At 64.0% G+C, this 26,758-nt stretch overlaps 2 protein-coding genes across 10 annotated transcripts in view; both read left to right on the forward strand.

Moving 5' to 3' along the window:
• Nucleotides 1–4,584, forward strand: part of SH3TC1 (SH3 domain and tetratricopeptide repeats 1) — a 39,540-nt gene extending 34,956 nt beyond the window's left edge. For all 8 annotated transcript variants that reach the window (XM_053672346.1, XM_053672345.1, XM_053672351.1 and 5 more), the window contains one exon: nucleotides 707–4,584. In XM_053672346.1, coding sequence (XP_053528321.1) covers nucleotides 707–964 — 258 coding nt within the window. In that variant the 3' untranslated portion in view covers nucleotides 965–4,584. The remainder of the gene's footprint in view (nucleotides 1–706) is intronic.
• A 14,087-nt stretch (nucleotides 4,585–18,671) lies between these two features.
• Nucleotides 18,672–26,758, forward strand: part of HTRA3 (HtrA serine peptidase 3) — a 28,386-nt gene continuing 20,299 nt past the window's right edge. The window contains exon 1 of one of the 2 annotated variants that reach the window (XM_037126978.2): nucleotides 18,672–19,293. In XM_037126978.2, coding sequence (XP_036982873.2) covers nucleotides 18,909–19,293 — 385 coding nt within the window. In that variant the 5' untranslated portion in view covers nucleotides 18,672–18,908. The remainder of the gene's footprint in view (nucleotides 19,294–26,758) is intronic. The other variant, XM_037126980.2, reaches the window with a different exon arrangement.

The raw sequence follows: 26,758 nt of genomic DNA on the forward strand, positions 1-26,758 counted from the left end.
GGGGGGGTATCCTGACTTGGGACCTTGGGATGGAGACAAAGATGCCTCTGAAATAGGAGTGGGGGTCCGGGGGTGGTCCCGCCCCATCAAAATCACTCGGAGAGCTTCCAGAGGTGACACTGCAGGGCTGTGTGTCTGGAGGGGCCCGGCTGTGCTGGCCTGAGTGCAGACACCGGCTGGAGGGACAGGAGCCATGATGGCCCTGGGCTGGGGTGGGCCCTGTGGGGGGCTCTGGGAACTGCAGCCAGGCCCCACCTCATGGCAGAAGCCCAGGAGGAAGCCACATGGGTCTCCGGGTGGAGGGGGCAGCCTGGGCTGCGTGGATAAGACAGCGGCTGGAGGAGCTAGGGGAGCGGACTACAGGGTGAGAGGCCCTGGCTCCAGGGAGGGAAGGGGGAACCAGAGCAGGCTCTGGGTAGGGGGTCGGGAGGGACTCGGGGTGACCAGGCCCACGCAGATGTTCGGGTGCGCCCCCAGACATCAGGCAGCCACTCTGGAGCAGGTGGGCTCCTCCCAGAACACCACCAGGGGCACCTTCGCCTCTGGCCTCGCAGGGGTCCTGCCTGCAGCAGGCTGCAGCCAGTGTGTGGTGACTAGTGTGGGTGGAGATGCCGAGGGGGGCGTGGGAGCAGCTCGCCCCGCCCCCTACTCAGACACAGGGTCAGTTCACGTGCAGTCCCTGCTAAATGTCACGTCCGCCCCTCAGGACCCGTTCGACGCAGCCGGGTACTACCAGCTGGCGCTGGCGGCGGCCGTGGACCTGGGCCACAAGAAGGCCCAGATGAAAATCTACACACGCCTGGCCACCATCTACCACAACTTCCTGCTGGACCGAGAGAAGTCTCTCTTCTTCTACCAGAAGGCCCGGGCCTTCGCCTCTGAGCTCAACATCCGCAGGGTCAACCTGGCCCCCCAGCACCGCTGGGGGCGGGCACCCTGGCTGGCCTCCGGCCACCCGCCCTGAGGGCCCGTCCTCTGGGAGTGGGGCCTGGTGGCTCATTTTCTGGGAAACAAGGTGGGGGGGCCGAGCAGCACTAAACGTTCTTGCAGTCAGCTCCTCGAGTCCGCAGGCAGCGCCCAGGGCCAGGCCCTGTCCAGGGGGCCACGCTGCTGCTGCGCCCTGCCCTCAGGTATAAGTGGGGGGCCATGAGTCCAAGGCACCCAGGCCAGGTCCAACGGCAGCCACTCAGGGTGTGGCCTTGGGCAAGTCACTCTCCCCCTCCCTTCCCAGAGCCCTCACTGCGCTCTGCCTTTCACCTCCAGGTGTCCCTGTGAGGTTGGGGCCGTTGTGGGCCCCTTTTACAGCTGAGAAAACAGAGGGCCAGAGAGGGCAGGTGCCTCGCCCACGGGCACACGGCACAACGGTTGGCACCAAGCCCCAGAGATCAGCGCGGTGAGCAGGTTAGCACGTCAGGGTCCGCCTGCCTGGAGGAAGGCTGGAGGCCTGCCGCCCACCCCGGCCCCACCCGCCTGCTCCCACCAGCCCAGGGTGAGAACCCCAGCATCCTCACTGAAATCCTCCTCCAACTTCCAGACAGGGAGCCCCAGGCCCAGGGGGGCGTGTCCAGGTCCTTGTCGCCCACAGGGCGCTTCTGTTCTTAACTTATTTTGTGAATGAGGCGGAATTGACACAACATAAAACCAACCTCTTCAAGTGACAGGCTCAGTGGCACTGTTCCGATTCGTGATGCTGAGCGGCCACCACCCCTGTGTGACACGGGCCTCATCCCAAGGAAGCCTGCACCCAGGAAGCAGTTACTTCTCATCCCCTCTCCCCAGAGCCTCTGTTCACAAAAGGGGAGACCAAGGCCGGGAGGGGGCTCACTGGTGTGGGCCGAGTGCTGGTTTCGTCCTGGGTCTGGGTGTGCACCCGGGACAGGTGGTGGAGCCCAGGGGCCCAGTGGCAGGGAGCAGGGGAGATCCATCGTTACTCCTCTGGTCCTGGGGTACCTGGAGCCCCAGAACCCGGCCCAGAGCTGAAGGCCTCCCACCAGGGGGCAGCAGAGAGCTTTCCAGAACCCACACCCAGGGGAAGGAGCCCGTCCCTGCAGAGTTGCTGACAAAGCTAACCCTGACCCCAGTCCGCCTTCTCCATGGCTGGGCTGAAAGTGGGGAGGAGGCCACACTGCAGTGGACAACAGGAGGCCTGAGGAAGCGCCTGTCACAGTAGCCCCGGGGACACAGATCCCTGAGGCCTGCGACCGGCCAGCCAGCACCCCAGTCCTGGGCCTGCAGCCACTCGGGTGGGGTGGGACCCGCAGCAGGTCACCCATAGACCACCCGCCTCGGACAGCGTGGCCTCGGCACCCGCACCCTCCCCATCTGGCCACAGCCCCCAGTGCACTTCAGGCACTGGCCTCCCGGGCCCCCAGTGCCGTCCTGGAGGTCCAGGGGGGAGGCTCAGTCGTCCACACCCCGGGGTCAGATTCCAGCCCCCCACTTGCAGGTGGTGGGATCGGTGGGGACAGAGTTTATTTCTCCCAGTGCCAGCTGGTGACGCTGACAGGAGGCGGGCAGACCCTGCACCGGGTTGAAGCGAGGACCTCAGCAGCCGGCTTGGCTCGGCTCGGCATAGATCCCAGCTAATCGCGGCCTGGTTCCTAGAATGATACTTATTTCTGTGGAAAGGGCGCGGGCAAACGCGGCTACAGAGCACGAGACCCAGGGCTGCCTTCCTCTGGCCGAGTAGCTTAACCACTTAGACCCCTCGGTCTCTTCTTTGGTAACCTGTCTGTCACCAAAGACAAACCGCACCTCCAGGCTCTGAGGATGAAGAGAGACTGTGTGCTGGGCACAGAGAGACCTCGAGACATTGGGCAGCCAGCCCCCCGTCTGTGGCTGAGGTGAGGGGTGGGCAGGTAGAGGCCGGGGCTTGATGGGCTGGGCCCAGGCCCCCAAGGTCAGGACCCCGGGCAGCAGCCCCAGAGCCCTCTTTTCAGCAGAGTGGCCGTGAGGGGGGCACATGCCTGGCACTGAGTCGGCACTCAGCCCCGTGCCCTATGGGCACCAAATCCAGAGCCCCACCGGGGGTTACCGGGCAGGTTTTAGGAGAAGGTGCCAGTGTCTTAACTCAGTCACCTTCCCATACTGGCTCACTGCACACCTACTGCGTGCAAACTCATCAACGACTGCAGGCCAGGGCACTGGGGCCCCTGTGGAGAACTCCCGGGGGAGCCCCTAAGATGGCACAAAATCACACTCATTGCGGGGGGGGGGTCTGGGGAAGCTCTGCCACCCACCTCCCCCAGCAGCAGGGAAGCACCCGGCCTGGAGTCACGCTGCTCCTGACCGAGGGGCACTGGAGCGCCATGCAGTCTGGCTGTCTGCACCCTCCGTCTCTGCTCCGACATCATCCACGGGGCCAGTGTGAGCCAACCCAAGGCGGCTTCTGGATTGGATAAGGAGACCATAGCTCAGAGAGGGAGTGTGACTATCCCCAGGACACACAGAATCACTGGCTGTTATTATCACTATGGGGGTGTGAGGAGGTGGACGTTCCTCTCTGTGGAGAGGGGGTTTCTCTCCCCGATCCCCCCACTGGTGGGCTTCCTGGGAGACGGGAGGTGGGAACGCCTCTGGGAGAAGTGAGCTCCCCATCGGTGGAGGAGTTCAAGTGGCCACAGAGGGTGTCCCACATGGACAGAGAGGTGCATCTAAGTGACCCTGCGAGAGTGCAGGGCGGGGCGTCAGGGGGCCCCCAGGGCTCCAGGCGGCACCGTCCAGGACCCCAGTGGCATCTGGGGACATTGTGGTAGTGGTTGCTAGTGCCCTGGGCCCAGGCGGGGGACTGTTGGGCGCAGGACATGTCCGCAGTGGGGTGGGTGGGTCCCGGCCAGGCCAGGCTGTGCCTCTCTGGCAGTGTGGCCTGGGGCCCCGCAGAAGGCGTCCTTCCTGTGGCAGGGGCCTGCCCTCTGGGCACCTGGATTTCTGGGCCTATAGCAGGGTAGCGGTCCCTGCCAGGCTATTAAGAAGAGGAGCGCCTGGCCGTTGCCCCCAGGGTGGTTAAACTCACGGGGCTGCTGCGAAGGCAGGAATAAAAACACTGGCGCGTTCCGACCCAGGCGGAAGGCAGGACGCTACCCGGGCTCTTTATAACCCTCCCTGGAGCGTGGGTGGGAGGGAACGTCTGGGTTCCCGCACGTGGGGAGGGAGAGCGTTTGCAGGAGGGAGTGAAGTCTCTCACCAGTTGCCTGTTACTTAAACGAGATGCCATCCAGGTGGGCCTGACCTGGTCAGGTGAACCCTTTAGGAGGGGCCAGGCTTCCCAGCTGGGAGAGCGGTGCGGCCACAGACCTTCTCCCACGGCCTCCAAGAGGCCCACAGCCACGGGACGAGCTTCCTATGGGGGGCGCCCCGAGCAAGAGGCTGAGCAGTGTGGCCAGCGGCTCCCAACACCACGTGGGCCTCAGTCCTGCAGCAGCAGGGATGGAATCTGCCAGCCACCAGGAGGCCTGACTCTCGGGGGTCATCACAGCCCCAGCAGTCCCTCAGTCGCAGCCTGCGGAGACTCTGAGCAGAGAGTGGGGCCCCGACTCCGGATCCACAAACACTGAGATAATAAATGGTGTTGTTTTCAGCTGTTAAGTGTGGGACCCTTTGTTACAAAGCACAGGTAACAAGCACCTAGGCTTAGCCCAGGTGTCCCTGCAGCCCGGAGCCCCACCTGGAGGCTCACCCCGACAGGCCCCCCGCCTCCCCCGCCTGCCCTCGCCTCGGGCTCCACGCACAAGTGCACGAGGTTGAACTTGAACTCCCGATGCTGAGGAGGGCGGAGGGCCAGGCCTCCCGCCACAGGCTCCTGGCCACCCTCCAGCTCCATTGAGGGGCCTCCGCTGAGCCCAGGGGTCCTTGCCCCCAGCAGGCCAGGGCCCCGGGCCGGAGGGGCTCTGGGCTGGCCCCCAGGGGCCACCATTGGGGGCTGCAAGCCTGGCCCTTGTCCACCCACCGCTGTGCTCCTGAAGCTAGCCTTCACCGCCCAGCCAGAACCAGAAACGATTTCACAACCCCGGCCTCTGGGCTGGGTTTGCAGGCGCCCCAGAAAGAGGGAATACAAGGCCTGGGGTGTCTCCGGGAAACAGGGGCGTCCCTCCCAGAACAAACAGCATGGGCTCGTCTGCAGGCTGAGGGAACCTCTCTGGGAACCTACCAATTTGGGGGGCTGTGAGGCTGAGGGAGGGCAGAGCTGGGTTCCCAGAAGAATCGAGGGAGGCCAGCTGTCTCAGGCTCAGTGCAGGGCCCTGCCCCAGAGGGCATCGGGGGCAGCCGAGGGGGCAGTTTCCTGGCAGGACAGGGACTCTGCTCTCTGCTCACCTTCCACCCCACCAGCCCCCTCCCACCCTGCGCTGGCCCTGCCTGGGCTTCCAGAGGACCACAGGCTGGAAGGGAGGACCCAAGGAGTGGGGTCATGACCCCGCACACTGCGGGTGTCCCGACCCAGCTGAGCAGGCACGCCCGTTCCCAACACGGGCCAAGTGTGAAGTTGGCCGGGCCCTGACCCGGTCCCAACAACATCACGTCTGCTTTTCGGGACACACCCCAGGGGCCCTGCCAGGGCCGGGGAAGCTGGGGGGGCAAGGAAGGGGGCCCTCCCCTCCTCACCTCTGCCTGGCCCGTGGGGGACAGCCCTTCGAGCCTCACCCCAGTCTCCAGCCAGCACATGGGGCAGATCAGGAGAACCCCCAGAGCCCTGTGTGCCGGCCGGATGCACTCGGGACCAGTCCTCCGTGGCCTTTTGTCCCCACTGCATGGGACGGATACTGGGCAGCGGGCACAGCCCACCACACCACACACTGGGACGGCAGGAGCCATCTGCTCCCGGGTTCCGGGCCGAGGCCAGTGGCTTCCATGCTTCTAGGCGACGTCACCCTGTAGGTCAAGTCCCAAAAAATGCAGCAAACCAAGAAAAAAAAAACAGACTTGAAGTGTCACAGAGACAAGTGGACGTTACTCACAGGCAAAACGACTGTTTACGTGGAGAACCCCAGAGAGGCGCAGGCTCGGGGCACACGGACCGACCGAGGTCCCCGGGCAGGGTGAGCACGCGCGGGCCCCTCGGCGAGTGGCTGGGACGGCTGCTCTGAAGCTCACACAATGTGGAGTGTCACAAAGAATTTGAGATACCCCGAAATAAATCTAACCAAGTATTTACTGTGCTCGTGGGTACCAAAACTCACTGTGGTAAGTAGAGATGTCGGTTCTCTTCAAGTTGACGTACGGCTTCCGGGCAATTCCAAAACAACATCCCACAGGGTTTATGTAAAACTTCATAAACCTTCTAGGATTTATGTGGCCGGAGGAGCCCTGGGAACAGCTGCTCCGGAGGCGAGCGGAACAGAGCAACCACTCCGCACCGCTCCGCTTCCCGGGCCGTGGACTCGGCAGGCGATGCACCAGGCAGGCGATGCACCAGCCCGCCACTGAAAGCCCCCGCTCCCGGGCAGCTCCTGTGTCCCCGTGGGGTCGCGTTCCAGTTCCTGCTCCTACTAGAAACCGCTGTGACCAGGACTCCGGGCGACACGCTCGCCCGGCTGAGTGAGGTGGTGGTGCCTGCTGGTGCCAGGTGCTGAAGTCACAGGCCCAGGACGCAGGCCCACAGCCCCTGCCCAGGGCTTTGTTCTGCCTTCCCTCCCCCTCCTTCAAAAGCCCCTGCCTGCCCTGAGAGGGGAAGGTGGGCTTTGCCACGAGAGTCCCTCACCTTCCAGGCGGCCAGCACCTGAATATGCCACTTCCTTTACATCAGTACCTGTGTCTCCGGGAGTGGCTTTGCGAAGCGGGGTGCAGCCGACCCTGCGCTGGGTTACAAGAGGAAGAGTTGGGGCGCGGCCTTTGCCCTGCCAGGCCCGATGGTTTAATATAAAGTTATTTCATGAATACCGAATAGCGCTGGGACAGGGACCGATAGCCCTGCCCAGGAAACGCCAGGCAGCCTCGGACTGAATGAGCCGAGGCGGGACCCCTCATGCTGCCCGTGCAGGGCGCTTGGCCGCCCCGTGGGAATTGGGGTCCCTGCCTCAGGACCTCCTCAAAGTGCCCTTGCTCTCAGATGAAAACACACAGTATGGAAAAGCAGACACCATGTGAATTTCTAACACACAAAAAGTGAGAGTGTCTCATGAGCCGGGGTGGGGAGGGATGTCCCCAATGAACAGATACCAGAGAGGGAAGGACCGAGGGACCCGGTACACAAAGACTGCAAAGCAGGGTGCGTGAGAGACGGGGGGACAGGGTGAGACCAGGGGAGAGCAGGGAGGAGGGGCCCCACACGGGTATACAGAGCGGGGCAACCTCGGGGACGTCGTACGTGAGGACAGCCCCAAAGGCGGTCCTCCGGGGCTGGGGACCGGGCGGGGTCCCTGCCTCCCTGGGACCCCTGGGCGGGTGTAACCTGGCAGGTCAGGGAAGGGCTTGGCGCCCACACGGAGGGAGATTCGGAGATTTCCGCTCCGAACCCTGAGCAGGGCGTCCTCTTCCAAGATACCCCTTAGGCGCCCCTTCCCGGGGCCTTTTTTTTTTGCTGTGAGTTACTGTTGTGTATAATTTCCGCTGAGGACAGGCCGAGCTGCAAGCTGTTGGACTTCCTGCCGTGGAGGACTTGGCCAGGCTGCGTGCTGGACAAACGCACGTTCTCCACTTTCTGCTCCGGACCACCGCACGGGTGCTGGGCCGGGCCTCGCGTTTCCAGGACGCAGCATGGCGGAGGCCCGGGAGGGCAGAGCCAGGCTTCTCCGGTGGCGGCCGGCTGCCCCGACCCGCACCCAGGGCGGCGTGTCATCCACAGGCACCCTGGGGTGGTCAGGCTGGAGTGGGAGCCTGGACACGGTCTGGGGGGGGGCTGGTGCTCTCACTGCTGCCTCCTCGTCACTTGAGTGTGTGTTGACACTTTGCTTATCTTGTTAACGATTTATTTATGTGACCGTGGCCTGAGGCCTTGGTCTGTTCCCCTGCAGCTGGGGAACAGAACCGCTTTTCAGAGTCAGAAAACCGGTGGCAAGACGTGGCACTTGCCACGTGCCTGTGGCCGGGCTGAGAGTCCAGCTGGAACTCCAGGGGCCGGGTGGGCCTGAGGGCAGCTGGAGGGTCCACCAGGGGCGGGACCACCCCTGCATCCTCACTGTCCGTCTCCGTGGGAGCCGGGCGAGGGGCCATCGCCTGTCCCCAATGCCTGGCGTGGCTTCTGTTTTCCTGGAACGACGCTTTTTCACCTCCCGTTTTAAAACAACCCCTGGTTTGGAAGAAGTTGCAGAGGTTACACGGGGAGGCCCAGTGAATGAAAAAGACATTCACACCCACTCACACACTGACACACAGCCACTCTCACCCCACTGACACTCTCACACCCCACTCAAGCCCATGCACACCCTATCACACACACTGTCACACACTCAATCACACCTCCACACACCACACTCACACTCACACTCAATCCCTCCCCCACCCCCGGCCCCCTCGCAGACCCGAGGGAGAACAGCAGCCCCGGCGTGAGTGAGGACCGGCTCGCCCATGGGGACTGGGGCCAGTGTTCGCCGCCCCCCCCCACCCTTGGCTGCAGAGACAAATCACCGTGATCGCAGCAACCAGAGCAACAGAAACTGGTCCTCTCAGCATCTGGGAGGCCAGAAGTCTGAGCCCAAGGCGTCCACATGGCCACCCCTCCGGAGGTCCCAGGGGGGGTTCTTCCCACCTCTCCCAGCTCCTGGTGGCCCCAGACATTGCGGGGGCGGTGGCTGCATGGTGCCCAGGCTCCGCCTCCATCTTCGGGAAGCCTCCTCCCCCTCCCCCTCTCCCCCTGCCCCTCCCCCTCCTCTGTGCGTCTCACTCGGACACTCACTGTTACACTGTTACGTAGGGGCCTCCCCGATAGTGCAGGGCAGGGTGGTGTCGAGGTCCTGAAGTGACGCTGCGTTCACAGGACTCTGCGGGTCAGGATGGGGACGTGCCCCGTTCAGGGCCTCCCTTTAACCTGCGCGGGGGCGACCTGCAACCCAGTTCCCCCCCCGCCCCCCCCTTATGCTTTGCTACTTTCTAAATCATCCACAATGATACTTTATTACTAGACACAGTCAGATAATGCTAACCCTGCTATTCACGAACAAGTTTCATAAAATTAGTTACTTTTCACAGCTTGAGACAGAAACAGACAGGGCGAGTTCGTTGACAAGGAGGGAGCCAGCCGGACCCTCCTGGGTGTTTGGAAGTCCCCGTCCCCACCCCCACCCTGAGCAGGGCTGCTCGCTGCCTGAGTGAGTGGCTGCGTCAGCACGTCAGGAGAGCTGTCTCGTCACCCCCACTTCACGGGTGAGAAAGTGGCACCTGCACAGCTGGGCCCCGTCCCCAGGACACACAGCTGGGCCCCGTCCCCAGGACACACAGCTGGCACAGCAGAGCTGCGGCCTGGACGGTGTGCGTGGCTCAGGGATGGTTTCAGCGCAGACTTTGGCGGAGCATAGACTGGAAGTCACGCTCCTTCGGCTGTCCCAGGCGAATGCAGTGGTGCTCAATAAATGCTCCTGGACCCCGTCTCCTTGAGGGCAGGGCTTGTGTCGAATGCGCTGCTGCGTCACCAGGGTCCTCCTCGGGGCTGGGGCCTGGCGAGGCCAGCGGGAGCGTGCCCTCGAGGCGGGACGGGGCAGCTGTGGGGCTGAGCCGCAGCCCGGGCCCCCGGGTGCTGCTCGCTGGGTCTGCCACCCGGCGGGCTTTGTGCCGCCCTGGCCTGCGGTGCCTCACCTGCACCTAGAGGTGGCCCTCTGTCAGCCACTGCCACACTCTGCTCCTCCGGCAGTAAACAGAAAAGCCAGTTGTCTCCCCGGGGACCCGGCCTTCCGGGCAGCGGAAGGCAGCACGGAGCCCTCGGGTTCCCAGGCCAGAGACCACAGGACCCCCGTCTACTCCTCTTCCTCCCAGAAAGAGTCCCGGGACCGCAGGGCTGGGAAGAGCTTTCATCCCAGGCTGGGATCGGGCCTTAGAGACCTGGACATCCGCTGGCGAGACGGTGGCTAGAGTTGGACACAGACTCCCCCCACCCTGGGTTGCAGAGTGACCACCCACGGGGCAGGCCCCCACCTCACACAGTGCACATGTGTGTGCATGCAGGCACCACACTTAACGCATACATGTGTGTGCACACACATGAACAGGACTCGAAAATAACTATTAAAAGTTACACCCTCAAAGCCTGTTTAGCAGCAGGGAGGCCATCGACACACCGCCTGGGCCACCTTGGAGGGTCCCCAGCTTTGACAGGGGGTGGGCAGGCATGCACCACTGCCACCCTTTTTCACTGGGGGGGGCACGGCGACCCCTTTCGCATGTGGAGGACATCATGCCGCCAAGGCCCGCTGTGCGGCGGGGAAGGAGACAGTGTGTCGGTGTCACCCGCGCCCCGAGGGACGCACCTGCAGCCGATGTCTGGCAAAGCCTTCGCCATTTCCTCCGGTGAGTCCCTGGGGACCCCGCAGCAGCCTGTGTGAGAATCCGCCCCCGTCTGTGGTCCATCCGCTCTCCCGCCCCCACTCCCGGGTCCCTCAGAGCAGGAGGCGCCTCTGGATGGGGGGGGGGGGCGCCTTGAAACTGTCCTTGGTTTTGTTCAAGCAACCACACGACTTTCCTCCCAGCCACAGAACCACACTGCTTGTATCTGAGTGACCGTCCCCCGGCCCAGACCATGGTGAGCAGGGCCAGGGTGCTGGGGATGGGTCCCAGAGGCCTGGCCCTGTTCATGGAAACCTTGGCCCATGGCGCCATCTTTCTAGTGGATTCCGTGGAAGACCCCTCCCCGTGGCGTGACTGCACACACTGTTCATGGGACATGGCGCTGGGCTCCTGGCAAGGCTGAGGCGATCCTGGTGCCTGGGGCGTGGCCCACCTAGGACACCCTTCCATGCCCAGGGGTGGGGACCCTAGGGCGGGTCCGGGAGGGGGGCCCGGGAGTTCCGACATGGGTCAGAAGCACGTGGGCATCTGGCCATTGGCAACAGCACGGACGCACCTTGAGGGCCTTGTGCCAAGTGAAACGGGTTCGAGAAAGAGAGTGCAGGGGGGCATCTCTGATGAGTGGAACCTGAGAAGGCCGAACCCGCGGGGACGTGCTGGTGGGCAGGGCGTGGGGGGGGGGCAGGCGTTGGTCCACGGGCACAGACGCCCAGGTAGAAGATGAGCACGTTCTGGGGACATGCCGGGGACGTGACGCACTGCATGGTGGTCACAGGAACGTAAAAGCTGCTAAGGAGCAAACCTTAAGTGTTGTCACCACAAAACAGACTCGGCGATTGTGTGACGAGACGGAGGTGGCAGCTGTGGCAGCGGTGGCGGTGTTACAAGGCAGACACACGTCAGACCGACGCCATGTACACCGTGAGGTCCCACGAGGCTGCAGGTCGGCTGCACCACAGCAACACGGGGGACAGAACAAATGGAGTGTGAACCTTGCCAGGCCCGCATCTGGGACTCGTCCTGGGAGGGGGGGCTGCCTGAGCCAGGGAGCAGCACCTGCAAGATGCAGGCTTGGCGTGTGGCAAGGCGGATGGTTTTAGTCCGGGCCGTGGTGGCCCAGGAAAATGCAGGTGACACCTGCCACATGGGGCACTGAGGGAAAGCCCGGGGCCAGTGTGAGTCCAGGGGCCAAGCCTGACCCCGAGGGCTGGGGAGGCGGGGCTACACCAAGCGCTGAAAGATGAGGAAGAGTCGAGGGTGGAAGAAGGAGGGTGGAGGGTGGCGGAGAGGGAGGGTCGGGGGGGAGCAGAAAGCTGCTGCTGCGGGGAACCCGCACCTCAGGGAAGGAGAGGGCTGGGGGAGCCCCAGGAAATGACGGGGGGGGGCGGCGGGGGGGGGGGGAGGCAGGCCTGGGCTGGGCTGGCGGAGGAGCCCCTTCCACTTCCCCAGCAGACAGGGCATGCCTCAGGGGTGAGGTCACCGGGGGCCACTGGGCCAGAGCAGGAGGGGAAGTGCTGTGTCAGCACCAAGCTGCCTCGGAGGCTGGGGTGACACTGAGGCCTCTCTGGCACGGGGCGCCGCGACGGCCGCATGGCCCAAGCTTCCTGCCAGTCGTGCCAGAAAATTACAGGACCCGGGCCACCGCTTGGTTGCCACAGGCTCCTTTGTCCCCCCGTCCCCCGCACCGCCCCTGTGTCCTTCAGGGCAGCACTCTTGTGCCGCGCCCCTCCTGCAAGTGTGAAGGCTGCAGGGACAGCAAGCGGATCTCAGCTCAGCCACCGAAGGGCCGACCCGAAGCTGGGCCCCACCGGGCAGTGAGCTGACTGGGTCCTGAAGGGTGGGGCTGTCCGCTGGGTGGTGGAGGGCAGGCCTGGAGCTGAGCGGGGACAGCGGCCCCAGCCTGGCTGTGTCCCCAGCAGTGGGCTTGCCTCTTTTGTGGCACTTTTTCCTGTCTGGCCAGCCAGCTCCCCGGCAGTGGCCGAGACAGTACACAAGAGGGCAGCAGCCAAGTGCGCCCATTCTCCAGAGGAGGAGACTGAGGACCAGGGTGGCGGAAGGCTCTGCTGACAGTCACACAGCGGTCAGGGCACAGCTTGGGTGCTCTGGGTGCGGAGCTGGCTACATGGGTCCCAAGGCACCAGGCGTTGGCCACACCCATTAGATGCATCCCTGAGAGGTGCCACCCAGAGAGCGCTGTGGCCCCGCAGTCCCGGATGTTCAGTGTGGCTGGGCTCTGGGCCCCAGGGCACATGCCGCGTCTGGGAGAAGCTTCCTGGGCAGAGGGAGACGCACAGGCTCTGGATGGAGACAAAGCAGGATGCGAACCCCAGCTGCGCGGTCCTGGGTGAGCCCCTTCCCTTCTCTTAGTCTCAGGTCCCCACCGGTAAAATGGGGACCTTGTGCTGTGTGCCTGGCACACAGTAGATGCTCTAAAAACGGTAGGTTATGGACCCCACTACGCGCAGCTGACTTCTGCTGGTGAATCTGTGTCTTCTCCCAGGGCCTGGCTGGGCACGGCCCCTGTACACCCGTCTGTGCTATAGGTAATCACAGGAAACCCAAGTCAGACTGACTTCAACATCTTAGGGGATTTGCTGACTCCTAGAGCTGACAAAGCAGCTTCAGGAACAGCATGATCCAGGTGCAGATCCACCCTGCAGGGCCTTATAAATTCTCTCCTTATTCAGTTCCTCTCCCAGGGTCCACAGAGGGCTGCCAGTCCCAGCTTTCCTGGCTCCCACACCCAGGGAAAGAGTCTTTCTGAGCAGGAGGGGGAGGCACTGCTCCAGCAAAAGTCTTGTATGGAATTGGCTCTCGTGGGTTAAAGAATGCACCACCAAACCAATCACTGAGGAAGGCGGGGGGGAAAGACTCATGGGCTCAGCCAATCAGGATTTACCCCTGGCTGGCTCTGGGTTCAGTGCCACTTGAGTTTCATGATCAAGAACAGGAAGCCAGCCCCCTGTTGATAGGGAGAATGGGGAGCAGTTCTGGAAGGACCCTGCGACCTGCCTCCAGAGCTGGACACTGCCATGGTGTGGATGCTGGGGGTCTGCCCAGAGTCCAGGCTGAGAGGGGTGGGGGCAGGTGAAGGAGGGGCTCCCACCAGACGGGCGCAAGCACTGGAAGATGCTGAGTGGGGCCTGTAGGCTCCTGTGGGGCCCCTTCTGGCTGAAATGGCTCACCTTTGTGACTGTGACCGTGTGACGCCAGCCTTTGATATCCCCGCCCCACGACCCCCTCTTCCAACTGGAGCCGGCTGTGTGACCCTGGGCAAGTCCCATCACCTCTCTGAGCCTCGGCACTCTTCCCTGTGACGTGCAGCAATGCAGTGGGGATGACACTGTTCCTGGGCTCAGAGAGTGCCCTGCAGACCCCTGCCCGTGACACCGGGTGGCCAGAGCGGCTCTGCTGGGGCAGCCACCCCCAGCCCCGGAGAGGACCAGGCGGCTCCTCCAGGAGCACAGACGGCGGCTCCTCCAGTGGGAGAGAGGCCAGGCAGCTCCCAGGAGAGCATGCAGTCGGCGGGGCAGGGCAAGCCGCGTGGCCAGACAGGGCGGGCAGGACCAGTCCTCCCCACGTGGAGAGGCCATTCCGGTCCAGGAGAAGGCTCACGCCCAACTGGGGTGGGGATGGGGCTGGGGGGGGGGTGATTTCCAAGAAGGGCTTGGGCCGAGGTCACTCCCAGCCAAGGGCTGTCGTCTTATGAGGAAGAGAGAAGACCAGCCCCCGCTCTCCTGGCCCAGAGGCCCCGACCACACCCCTTCCATCCCTCCCACCCCAGGGACCCTCCCACCGGTGCCCTCACTTCCTGTCCTGCCAGGTCTCCGCATCCTGGCCTCAGCACCTTTGTTGCCTGTGTTTCCAGGTGTCGGCGGGCCTGGTGCAGCGTCTCTCCAAGAGTTCGGGGCTGGCAGGACTCGTTCCCTTTTGGCTGTAGGACTGAGGTCCCATTTTCTTGCAGGCTGTCAGCTGGCGTCCCCCAGCTCCTACAAGTCGCCCCCAGATTCTTGCCTTGAGACCCCTCCATGGGCCCCTCACACTTCCAAGTTCTCTACCCTTTGGGCCTCTGACTTCAGGGAGGGCCCAGCCCTGTGCTGTGGCCTTGGGCACATCACCCCCCCTCCCAGTGCCTGGGCAACTGCACCTGCGAGATGGGGGACGTAATAGCACCTGCTTCCCAGGGCCCCCAGAGCAGGGCGCGTGCTGGCCACTGCTGTGCCCGCCTCCCCGCTCCTGCAGGCCAGGCCCAGGGCCAGGCGGGGCGAGGAGGGCGGCCCCCTGTCAGCGTGGGGTGTCAAGGGGGGGCTGCAGACAGAGCGTGTCCCACGTCACCACCCCGCCCCACCCCAGCCCGGAGCAGGGCCCACCCTCTGAGTCACCCACTCATGTCAGAGGACTCGTCTTATCGCACATCGGGGTGTGGCCAGGGATGGCCTTCCAGGTCCCCAAAGTGTGGTAAGCTCTGAACTCATCCGATGAGAAGCCTGGGCCCAGACAAGGGGCCAGTCAAAATGCCGAGCCTGCCCCGAGTTTGGAGAGTGTGGCCTGAGAAGCAGGTGCCGCCCCACATGCGTGTGGCACCCGTCCAGCTCCAGGCAGAGCTGGGGGTGGCCCTGGGGGGGGGGTGGGGGAGGTGAAGGCCCTGGTTCCCCACCAGGTCCTGGCTGAAAGGGCTCAGTTCCGTTCCCAGCACCATAAGTAGCGCAGGCGCCACCCCCGGGTTAATGGGACATGGCCGCTCCCCATCTGAAGGGGTGTCAGGCGTGGCCCCGCCGCTGTGGGACCCTGAGCCTTGCGGACAGCAGCCCCTGGGCCCAAGAACTCAGGGGGTTCCCCTGAGGGCACTGCCCAGAAGCTCAAATAGACAGAGTCTGCAGGGGACGCCCCTGCCTCCGGAAACCGCTGGACACCACTACGACTCCGGCATGTGGGAAATGCCCGGGCCCACAGGGTCCTCCAGCTCTAGGCCAGGGGGCAATGACTCAGACCCCTGGGACACGCTGGGTCGGAGAGCCCCTCACCAGAGCACGGGGGTCCTCACAGACAGGCCTCCAACGTCCTTCCTCCCCCCAGCGTTCACTGCTCCTCCAGAGTCCCCGGCCCTGCTGCGAGGTGTGGGCGGGCCCCGGCCCACCCCGTGGGGGAGGTTCGCGGGGCTCTCCACCTGTGGTGACGTGTGTTGGTAGAGGGACATGGGGAACTGGCATGGGGAAGGCATTCTCGTGAGAGTGAGGGAGGCCGCTTCTCACCAACCTTAACAGCAGGCTCCTGCTCCTAAGTTAGCTTCTAAGTCATTCCACCAAGCTTGGGCACTACTGTAGAAGTGGGTGCTCCCCACCCACCTCCCCCAGGATTGGCAGAGTCTCCAGCTGACTCACGGAGCTTCTGGCAGGATCCCCAGTCTGCCTTGCCCGCAGTCCGCACGGAGGAGTCTCCCACAGGACTCCAGGTAGAAGGTGCTGTCCGGACGTCCCACGGTTCTCTCCCTGAGGAGCGCTCCTCCCCTCCCGGTAATTCGCATCAGGCTGCTCTGAAGCATCCAGCTGTGTTCATCACACAGGCGTCCTGTTTCCCTTTTTGCCCTGGCTGCCAGGAGCCTCGGAGCACCATCTATGGGCACACACTCAAAGGCAGCATCTCGTGATAAGGATGTGCACCTTAACCTCACCCCTGGCTTCTCATTACGTTCCTACCACTCCACTCGGCCCCACTCTGGTTCTCGCCTCTCCTTATCTTGTTCTCGTTTGTGAGAGCTTTAACTATTTGGGGGTGACGAGAGGAGTAAACACAAACAAGCAAATGATAAGTGTGTGTGAGTGGAACCGGCCTCCCTGCGCTGGTCGGAGAAGGGACTGTGATAACACTCGAGAGAGGGCCAGGCGCGGTGCCCGGACGCACTAGCAGCCCCCACGTCCCTGCAGGGCCTGACCGGAGGAGCAGCCCCCGACCTGCAGAAAGCATCACCTGGGCGCACTCCAAGGACCCCTCCCCCACGGGAGGCGCAGAGCCCAGGTAACGAAGCAGAAGCCCCTGCTGGTTGGACTGGCAGAGCCAGAAGCAGGAAAGCGAGGGAGCAGCAGGGGGCGCTGCTTCCCTCGGATCCCTCACCGCCCCGGTTCTGGAACCCGATTCCCTTTTTTGAAGCCACACAGAATAGTCTGGGCCTGGGCCAGCCCATGCTCACCGCACCTCTTCGAGCTGGCAGCCCAGGCTGGGAAGAACAAAGGGGACTCCGGGGGACAGCTCCAGGCTCCGAGTGGAGAAGGGAAGCTCCTGGGTGTCCTTTCCCTCAGCCCCAGCTTCCCCTCTGTCCAAGGAAAAAACATCCCCTTTGCAGGGTGGTGGTGAAGATCAGGCCAGAGGCAGGACTTGACGGGCAGGAAGACCCAGGCCTGAGTCCCAGCCCGCCACATGTGGTGGCCTTCACCGACCAGAGCCCCCCTCCCGGGGTCGCAGCCCCCACCCCCAGAGGCCAGGATCTGTGAGTGAAACGAGGCATGCGGAGCCCCCCGAACCCCACAGGGCCCGCACAGCGGCAGGTGTTGTCCGTGCTGAACAGGACAGGGCCTGCGGGCTCCGGTCAGCGGCGACAGCCAGCCCTGCCTCCTCCCTAGACTCGGTTTCCCCATCTAAGCAAGAAAGGTTTAGAAGTGTGAACTCTGGACCCTGTCATTTAGGGTTCTTCCAAGGAAAGGCCTCCACCCCCACTCCCCACCCCTGCCAACGTCTCCAAAGCAAAATGCACTTGCAGGTTTCTGACCCAGAAACACTTGGCCCATTGCCCTTCGTCCGGGGGAGGCCCCGGCCCTCTTTGCACCCCACCTACCTGTGGCCGCCTGCCTGCGGCCCATCGCAGCCACGCCACTCCGTGGGCGCTCACACCTGGGCCTCCAACACACCTGTCTGACCCCTCCGCAGGCACTGCCTGTCCTTCGAGGGCCCCACGGCCCTCACACTAGGACCCCCTCACTGCCCCAGACCCCACCCCCTCCACTCTCCCCCGCCTCTGAGCCCAGGGTTCCTAACCTGTGTGCCCATGAACTTGTGTGAAAACAAACATCTCGATTCTCACCAGCATCTCCCCCCGAAGCTTCCTGCAGTGGGGAGGCAGCTCTGAGCCACAGCCCGCCTGAGACCCTGTCCCCCAGGAAGAGCACAGGTGTCCCTCGCCACACTGTGTCACCGGGGCAGCTCCGACGTCCCTCTGTTCCCTGCTACTTGGAAGTCTCACTGCTAACCTGCCACCAGCTGGGATGGCTGATAACGTGTTCAGAGAAGCCCGGGGCACAGTGTGGGTTCATTCCTCATTTCACTAAGTGCATTCCAGTCTCATTGTTTCCCTTGCAAGGCTGTGAGTTTGCTGAGCGCATTTAAAAAACACCATTCTGAGCCGGGCTCCCCAGCTTTCACCAGGGGGCCCAGGGGCTCCCCGCGGGTACCCCACCGACTGCAGCCGGGGGAGTCTCCTCCCGACCGCTCTGTGGTGCCGCCTCTGGAGCCTTGGACTGAGTGATGACCAGCTCCTGGTAGTGGCCTCAGGTCCTCGTCACCAGGCTCTGCGCCCCTCAGGGCAAGGTGCTGAGTTTAAAGTGACCCTTCAGAGGCTGTGGACGGAATAAGGAGAATGGAATAGCATCCATTTTCTGTTAGCCTTGTGCCCAGCAGAAAAAGTGCACCCCACCGTCTACTCTGTGGGGTCCCCCCACCCCCGTGTGAGATGGCAAAGAGGGGACAGAGGCACAGAGCTGGGAGCCTGGGAGAGGGCGCCCTCCCGGCTCTAAGGACCCGGGAGTCCTGGCAGGGGCAGGCGCTCCCTGAGGCTTTGTCCCCGAGGCAGCTGGGGTCAGAGGGACCTCCATCACCGCTGATTTGGGTCGCACAGGCCCTGTGTGAGGAGGCCTGGGGGGAGTTGGGGGGAAGGGGGAGGGGTAGGCTGGGGAGGAGGAGCAGCTCAGGCCCCTGGAACCCTAGACACCGACATGCCCGGCGCAGGGACTCCAGTGGAGCCTGAGACCTGCACCCTGGTGGCTCCCCTCCCCGCTGCTTCCACCCCTCCAGGTCACCAGCATGTCCATTATGAGTTTCCCAGACCAGGAAGGCCCAGTTCTGCTGCCGCTGCCTCTGCCTCTGCCGCCGGGTGGGTCCAGGCCTGGAAGGCCGGGCGGGGGCTGGTTTGGGCTGGGGCGGGGCTGGCGGAGGGGGCGGGCCGGCTAGAGTTTTGCCTTTAAATGCGGTGAGGCCCGCTGCACACAGACTGTTGGCCTGGAGGGAGCCTCTTCTGTCCTGGAGACCCGGTCCCCGTCGGTCATGTCCCTGCAGTGCCAGCACCCGCCCTCCTGAGCCTGCTGGCGCAAGCGGTCCGCGCCGGTCCCCAGCCTCAACGCAGGCGCCGGACCTTTGGCCCGGACGCGGCCTCGGTGTCCTCGCCGGCCTCGGGCCGGGTCTCCGAGTCCCCGTCCGCTGCCCGCCCATCCGCTATGCTGGCGCGGGTGCTGCTGCTGGCCGCGCTGGCCGCCCTGGCGCTGGCCCGGGAGCCCCAGGCGGCCCCGTGCCCCGCGCGCTGCGATGTGTCGCGGTGCCCAAGCCCCCGCTGCCCCGGCGGCTACGTGCCCGATCTCTGCAACTGCTGCCTGGTGTGCGCCGCCAGCGAGAGCGAGCCCTGCGGCGGGCCCCTGGACTCACCGTGCGGGGACAGCCTGGAGTGCGTGCGCGGCGTGTGTCGCTGCCGCTGGGCGCACGCGGTGTGCGGCACCGACGGGCACACCTATGCCAACGTGTGCGCACTACAGGCGGCCAGCCGGCGGTCGCTGCAGGTCTCTGGGTCGCCGGTGCGCCAGCTGCAGAAGGGGGCCTGCCCATTGGGTAAGTGCTCCGGCCGGGGCGGATCGCAGGCAGGGGCGGGGGAGGGGACCTGAAGCCCTCTCCTGGGGAAACTGAAGCTCAGAGCGAGGGTAGAGCCTCAGGGTCCGCCATGCCTGGGCACAACTGGAGCGCCCATTAGAAATCATCTAGCCGCCCTCTGGTTTTCCAGATGGGGAAACTGAGGCCCAGAGGGGTTACCTGGCTGTCTCCGAGGTTGGCCAAGGTGCCGGGCAAAGAACAATCTTTCCCGGCCCTGACTCCCGGCTGGGCGCCCTCTGGAGCAATACTCGGCGTTTTCTTTCCTCTTAGCTGCACTTAAAGGCTCGTCTCCCTTGGGCTGTCTGGGAACAGTGAGCGGAGCCGGCATGTGGGCTCCTCACCGAGTGGGGCTCCGTGGGCAGCCCTGCAGACCCCAAGTGGTCGCCACCCCCCAACTTAGAGTTGGCCCTGGCTGGCTTCTTGCCACACAGGTTGACCCTGTGCATGGAAGAAAATGCTAGAAAATCCCGCTGTCCCCTTATTTGTTTCGGCTGTCCCTTAGGAAGGCAGGCTCCCACACGAGGTCAAAAGGTATTCCCGGTGCCCTGTGTTGGGCCCCGAGGTCATGGGTGAGGCTGGTGTGGGCCCTCAGCCTGCAGCCTCAGGGGGACGGGGCGGCCTTCCAGGAAACTGGCAGGGAAGGAGGGGTCACCGGACCAGCTGGGGAGGCCGGCTGTTCGAGGTGGGCGAGTGGGAGGGGCAGACAGCCCCGAGCACCTGGTGTGTGGGGGACGAGCATGTGCCGGAGCGTGTTGTATGTGTGCATGCGCATGCGTGTGACACCCGAGGCGAGTTGGCAGGGACTGGGTGACCAGTAGCCACAGCCCGATGCCGACAGCTCGGGCTTCGTTCTGGAGGCCAGGCTTCCCACGACGCCTGGCGCTCGGAAAACAACCTGGAAAGGTTGGGAAGGGGAGCTCTGCCCCTGCAGGGCGGGTCGCACTGGACTCCCTCGGAGGTTCTGAGAAAGCCTGCGGGGAGAAAACACGCGTGTGCACACCGACAACAGGACCCAGGGCTCCCCAGGGGGATTTCAACTGAGAGCACTGCTCTCCCGGAAGAACATGCCTGACCTGCTCCCCGCACTCTCCCGGGACCAGGAGTGAGGTGGGGCCGGCTCTGACTGCTCCGAGGAGCCACCACCGGCCCTCGGGAGGAGAGCATGGTTCCCCTGGCTGTCGGGGAGGTGGGTGCTGGGCCTTGAATGGGTGCTGCAGGCCCATCTGGGGTGGCCCATCTGCTCCAGGGCTCGGTACTGGCGGGCCCAACTCGGGCCATGCCGACGGGTCTGGGAGGTGGAGGGCTCAGGGTGGGCGCCTGCCCACTGCAGCCTGGTTGTGTGGGCGGAAACCCCCCAACCCTAACCCCACCATGCGGTAGACCTACTAAACTGAGACTCCGGGTCTTGGGGGCAGGCGGGAGGGTGGAGGCCTGCTCCTTGACCGACTGTGTCTGCCCTGTGACGTCTGCCCCTGTGGCCGGGCTGGCCCTGGGCTGGTGACAAGGCCCCTCCATGAGGCAGACACTGTGCCCTGGAGAATCTCCAAGGATGGGAAGGGGAAGTGGCCTGCTGACCACAGACAGCCCGCAGACGGCTCAGCAGGCAGCAGGGGGTGTCGGGCCTGGGACATGGGCAGGCGGGGGCATCATGGGCTGGGCCGCCCCGGTACCTCTTACTCGTAAGGGCCTTAGACAAGTCAGGGGGCCTCCGTCTGCCCACCTGGAACGTGGGAGTGAGAGTAGTGAGTACCGGGAGTTGCTGCGTCAATGGGCTGCCTGTGACGTCATGCACTAGTGTCACTGTCACGGCTCCTGCCTCCCCCAGTCTGTCCCGGTTGCAGGGTCAGGACACCTCGGTGCTGCGCTACCAGAGTGGCTCTCGCCAGGCAAAGGGAGCGAGGACGGAGGAGAGAGGGGTGCGGCGAGGCCTGGGGGCAGGCGGAGAGCCGCAGTCCTGGTTCTGGCGGTCCCAGAGGGCCCCTGGGCCCCAACGCTCCACTCGACACTTAGATTTCCACAAAGTTCCGCCCTCGAGGAGTCCTTGCTGGGCCCGTCTCTTGCCAACGCAGGCTCATTTGCGAATCTGGTCCTTCCTACACCTTAGATGTGCCCATGGAGGAGGTAGAGGGCAAGTGACTCGTCTGAGGTCAGTCGGCCAGGAAGTGACTGTGCCAGGCTGGCCCTGGGGTCTGTCTGGCTTTGAAAGCCACACTCTCTGGGTCCCAGGCTTTCTCCTGCCACTGGGAGGCAGGCAGCAGGGTCCCCGACACCTGGGGTCAGGCCAGGCCTGGGTCTCCAGCTCCATTCCCTTCAGCTTCCACAGAGGGTCCGCCCCCCCCTCTGGAGGGACTGGCCAGAGGCAGTGGGCAAGTCTCTTCCCACCCCCAGCTGACCCTCACCAGGGCTGCCCTGGCGTGTACCCGTGCCCAACTCGTCTAAGGGCCTTTAAGCAACTTTAAGCAGGAGCTAAAGATAGGGTCCGGGGCTGCAGTCCTGGGTGTCAGCTGGCCGTGGTCCTCCACCAAAAGGGCCACCCTGTGAAGCTTAGGTCCGAAGCCTTGTCACCTTTGACCCTCCACTCCTCCCTGTTACTGAGCTTGCTCCCACCTGAGGCTCTAGCTCCGCCTTGGCACCTGCCCCCAGCTGGGCATCGCTCCTGTTGCCCTGGTGATGATGGCCTCCACTTTCATCCCCCCCTGTCCCCTCCTCCCTCCGAGCACTTCTGGGCAGAGCCACCAGGACAGCCTTGCAAAATCTGCCCTGCCTGTCACTGGCGGGACCCCTCGCCAGCTCCCCAACACCTACCCTGACCCCGGAGTCCCATGCCATCTGGCCCCTCCCACCCTGAACACTGCCTCATCCGTGTGCTCCGGGCTCCCTCCCACCTCAGGACATTTGCATAGGCTGCACCCACTGCCCAGAGTCCCATTCCCTCCCCTTCCCGTGGCCAAGTCCTCATCCTGCCTTGGCCAGGATGTCCCTCCACCCTGGAGCCACCTTCCCTGACCACCACGCCTGGCCGCCCCCTTCGTTAGCCTCGTGAGCACACCCTGGGCTCCACTTACACCCTCGCACCCTCCACCTTGACGTGGAGGCTTCTCTGTCTCACCAGGCTCTGGGCTTCACAGGGTGGGCGACTGGTCGTTTGGTCCCTGCCGGGCCCGGCCCAGCACCTGATGCCCAGTAGGTACTGTGAGTCCTCATTCTGTGGGAATCTCCTACAGCCCTCCCAACCATCCTTGCATACATCCAACGGCGGGGGGCTCACCACCTATCCGGGAGGCAGTGCCATGCCCTGGTGTGGAGGAATGCCACCATGGGGCGATAGTAGAAGTCAAGGTGAAGGCCTACACAGAGAAGAGGCCCCCTTTCTGCCCCAGAACCAAGGGCCTTAGAGGCCACTCTGCCTCACCTGCCTGCAGACAGGCCTAGGAGTGTGCCCTGAATTCAGAACCTGGAGCCCTGGGGTGGTTTACGACTTGGTGTTTAATACTCAGCTTTTATTATGCAAGCCCCAGTAGGCTCTTACTGCAGCTCTCAGTTTTATTTATTTAAGAGCTTTGGTTGGCTTTTGATTTTTAATCCTCTTAGCAAGTCAGGCTAGAGGATTAGCCTCCCCCGCCGTCCCCCCACCGGCTCCCTCCTCTCCCTCGGGATGGCAGAGCTGAGCTGCAGCACCTGGCCCTGGCTGGGCCGCCGCACCAGGGTCGCTGGGGGACAGGAGGCCAGCCGGGGAGGACCGGAGAGGAGCGGCCAGCCCAGGGCACTGGCCTGGCACACAGCCCTCGGCCGTCCACCAGCTCATGTCTGTGGGGTCCCTGCAGACTGGACAGGGGAGCTGGCCTCTGCGTCTGTCCTGACCGAGGGCCTGAGTGCCACCTCTCCCCATGACCTGCGTTGAGGAAGAGCAGCCACCCGGTACACCAGGGTCAAGGGCGAACGAAACACAGGCCTGGTCTCTCACTCACATTACACACACGTGTGCAGGTGCTCTCACGCGGCCCTCTGCCAGAACAAACTCAGGGCGGCGTGGCGAGCTGCCCCGGGGACTCCAGTCCCAGTCCCTGATTGTCTTGTAGCTCTCTGCCCACCCGGGGGCCTCAGGCCCCTGAGGAAGTGGCCTCTGCCTGCTTTCCGAGAGGGTTTCGAACAATCAAGTAAGAGAATAAAGTCAAAGACCGCTTGTCCTCAGGGCAGCGGAGATATGGCCAGGATGTGTGTGTGGCCCTAAACACCAACGCCAGCTGCAGCGTGGGACACAGGTGGCCCCGGAGCAGTGTGGCGCACCCCTGCCGGTGGGCGGTGTGCCAGGGCCATGGGCAGGGCCAGCGCTGGGACCCAGCTCTGCTCCCGGCGTCCAGCTGCTCGGGGACCCGTCCTAGCCCCACCACTCCCCATAGCCAGCCCCTGCAGGTCTCCTAGGCTCTGCGAGCCTCAGTTTCCTCCTCTGTGACATGGGGATGGCAGCGGTCCCCCTCACTGGCTCACGGGACGGCCCGTGACGGGGCAAATGAGGAGCGCTTTGCACGGCGTGGAGGCCGACAGACATCCATGCCTACACAACCAGAAATGGACAGGCCAGACTTCTGACGTAGATGGAGCTCGTGAGTGTGAGGGCAGGGGTCAGGGAGCCCGAGGGCGGGCCCGTCAGGACAGGGGCGCATCCTACAGACAGGGTCCAGGTGGACCCCACCTTGGCTTCGAGGTGTGGTGGACCCTGCGGGCGGCCTGGAGCCCCGCCTCATCTGCGAGGGTGCAGGTGGGCAGGTGGACTGTGATAAAGCATAACCACCTCCTCTTCCTCAGGGCTGGGTGCAGCACCCAGGGAACCCACAGCTGGAGCCGCCAGGCTGGCCCCGAGCCAGTCTCAGGTCCCTGTGTGGGAGTAGCCAGTCACATCGTCTGAGGACTGGAGAAGCCTGGGGCAGGGGACAAGCGATCTGGCTGTGGGCCGAGGGTGGGTCTCTTGTCTCCTGTCCTCTAGGAACCTCTTGGCCTCGCCTGAGTGACAGGCTGAGGGCTCCTGCCCTGCAGACAGGTGGGGAGGGTGGGGAGGGTTCGCTGTAACCCTGCAGGCCCCAAGCGCATCCACCGTGGGCGTGGTGAGCAGTGGAGGGGGAGCCGAGGCTGGGTCCTAAGGACAGGGACTGCCCCCCCCCGCCCACCACCCCCCTGTGGGATCTGAAGCCACTGTCCTTGGCTGGAGGGAGAAGGTTCACTGGGGACAGACAAGTTTTCAAGAGGAAGAAAAACACAGGGCCTGTCTGGGAGCTGATTGGACCAGGAGAGGTCCCGGGGCCCCACAGCCTGGCTTGGTGGGGGCGGGGCCTGGGGTGGGTGCCGGGGCGCCTGGGGGGCCCTGCTCCCCTGTCCCTGGAGCACATCCATGCACCCCCTGCTCCTCCACTCGTTACTCATTCTCTCGCTGCTCCCTGCTGTGGGTCAGGGACACCCGGGCCACAGGGACAGATGGAGGAGCCAGCTGTGAGGAGAGGTGGCCACGGAGCCTTCTGAGTCAGACCAGCTCCCAAGAGGAAGTGTCTTGTCCGGGCCTTGAGGGACGAGGGGTGGGCGGAGGCCGGGGCCTTCCAGAGCCTGTGTGCTCAGGGAGGCGGAGCCGGGGCCAGGGTACGGGGCAGCAGGCAAGGCTGCGGCCCTGCAGGGAACCTGGACCCCAGGGGCTGCTGGGAAGTGGCACCTGGCCTGCAGGCTGTGGTCACCACCACGGGCAGATCGGCAGGGTCCCGGACCCAAAGACGGCCCATCCGTCCCTGGGCTGTGCCTAACCACTGGGTGACATGAGTCTTCTGAGTGCACAAGCAGGGGGCAGAGGGGCAGGGTCCCTGGGACTGGGTGCCAGAGCCGGGCAGGGGGAGGTGGAGGTGGCATGCGCAGTTGGTCTGCAGTAGTCCTGGGCTGTGGGGTGCACGGCCCGCTCGGCAGCACTAGGGGGCCTGCGGGGGTGCGCCCCTCAGTGTCCCCGTCTGTCCGAGGCAGTTAGGACTGTCCAGAGCCTGCACGGAGCAAGTCACCTCGGGGTGAGCGCTGTCCCCGAGCCCTCCAGGTGGCCCAGCATGGCCGCTGTCTCGGCAGGTGGAATGCCCGCCCGTGTCTCCCCTCCTTCCCGGTGGGGCCCTTATTGTCCCCAGAGGCGCCTCGGGACACCTGGCCCGATGGCTTTCCTCTGACAAGTTCCTCCGACTGAAACGCCCAAGGCCTGTGGATTAGTTTATTTTTAAAAAAAAAAAAAAAAAAAACTCGAGCAGCTGAGTCTGGTCGAGACTGACTGTTGACTTCAGAGCTTTGGCTCGAGGATGAGGACGGGGTGGGGTGGGGTGGGGGTTGTCCAGCCCCCAAATAAACAAACAGTCTGCTTCCCAGCCCGGGGCCGAGGTTTTCATGTGGAAAGTGGCAGTGGGAACCGAGTCCTCCCTTCCCACTGATTCAGGGGTGATTCATTCGTGTGGGGGAGAAGCACCAGGAACCAGGCCCTTCTCCCCCCCCCACCCCACCCCAGCCCTCCCCTTGCCCCTCCCCTGCCACCATCAGCTTAAAGGGCCAGGGCCTGGCTGAGTCCCTGTCAGCAGCTGGCTGGCCTGGGCGCCCAAAGGGGTGCTTCAGATCCTGGGGTCTGGGAGGCTCAGCCTGCAGTCCGTGGGACCTTGGGCCAGTGCCAGGCCTGTCCCCACCCCCACCCAGCTTTGCCTCCAGCCTCAGGGTCCTGGTCTGGAACCTGGACATGACACCGCACTTGGGAGGCTGCTCCTACAAGACCTGCTGGCTCTGTGGTGGTGTTTGCAGACCTGCTGCTTCAAGGGGTCCGGGGCAGCAGCCTGCCCTCCCTGCCCCGCCCCCACTCCCATCCTTCTGGATGGGTGTTTCTGGGCCCCGCCTGCCTGTGCTGGGTCCCCGGAGGCAGACCCGGAAGGCCCTGATTCCGGGTGGCCGCTGCTGCGGCCCGTCCTTGGGGACAGGGTGCCTCAGCGCCCGCCTTTCCGCTGCCACCCCAGCCCCATCCCCAGCCCTCCTCCAGGCTTTCCTCTCTCTCTTTTCTATTTTTTAGATATATCTGCATATATTTGCCTGTGGCAGAAAATTTGGAAGGTCTGTGAAAGACAAAATCACCCCTAACTCCCCTGCCCCCAAGTAGCCACCATGAATTACTTTGATGTGTTTTCGGCCAGTCTTTGACTCCTGGGGATTTGACAGAGGGTGATTTTTTAAAAAAATCACGGGGAAAATTGAGGGTCGCCTGTTCTAAGTGGTCTATAGAGAGACCACATCCGAAGAACACTGTCCGCAGAGGCCACCAGGCCGCCCAGATCTCTGGTGGCATAAGGTCAGGGCCTCAGTGGCCGAGGCACTGTGTGGCCTCCCAGGGCACACGGGACCTGGGCCTGGCCAGTGGGGGTGGACAGACGTGCCT

This window comes from Artibeus jamaicensis, unplaced genomic scaffold (genome assembly GCF_021234435.1).
Source record: "Artibeus jamaicensis isolate MK-2021 breed Jamaican fruit bat unplaced genomic scaffold, CSHL_Jam_final contig_76, whole genome shotgun sequence".
Classification (NCBI taxonomy): domain Eukaryota; kingdom Metazoa; phylum Chordata; class Mammalia; order Chiroptera; family Phyllostomidae; genus Artibeus; species Artibeus jamaicensis.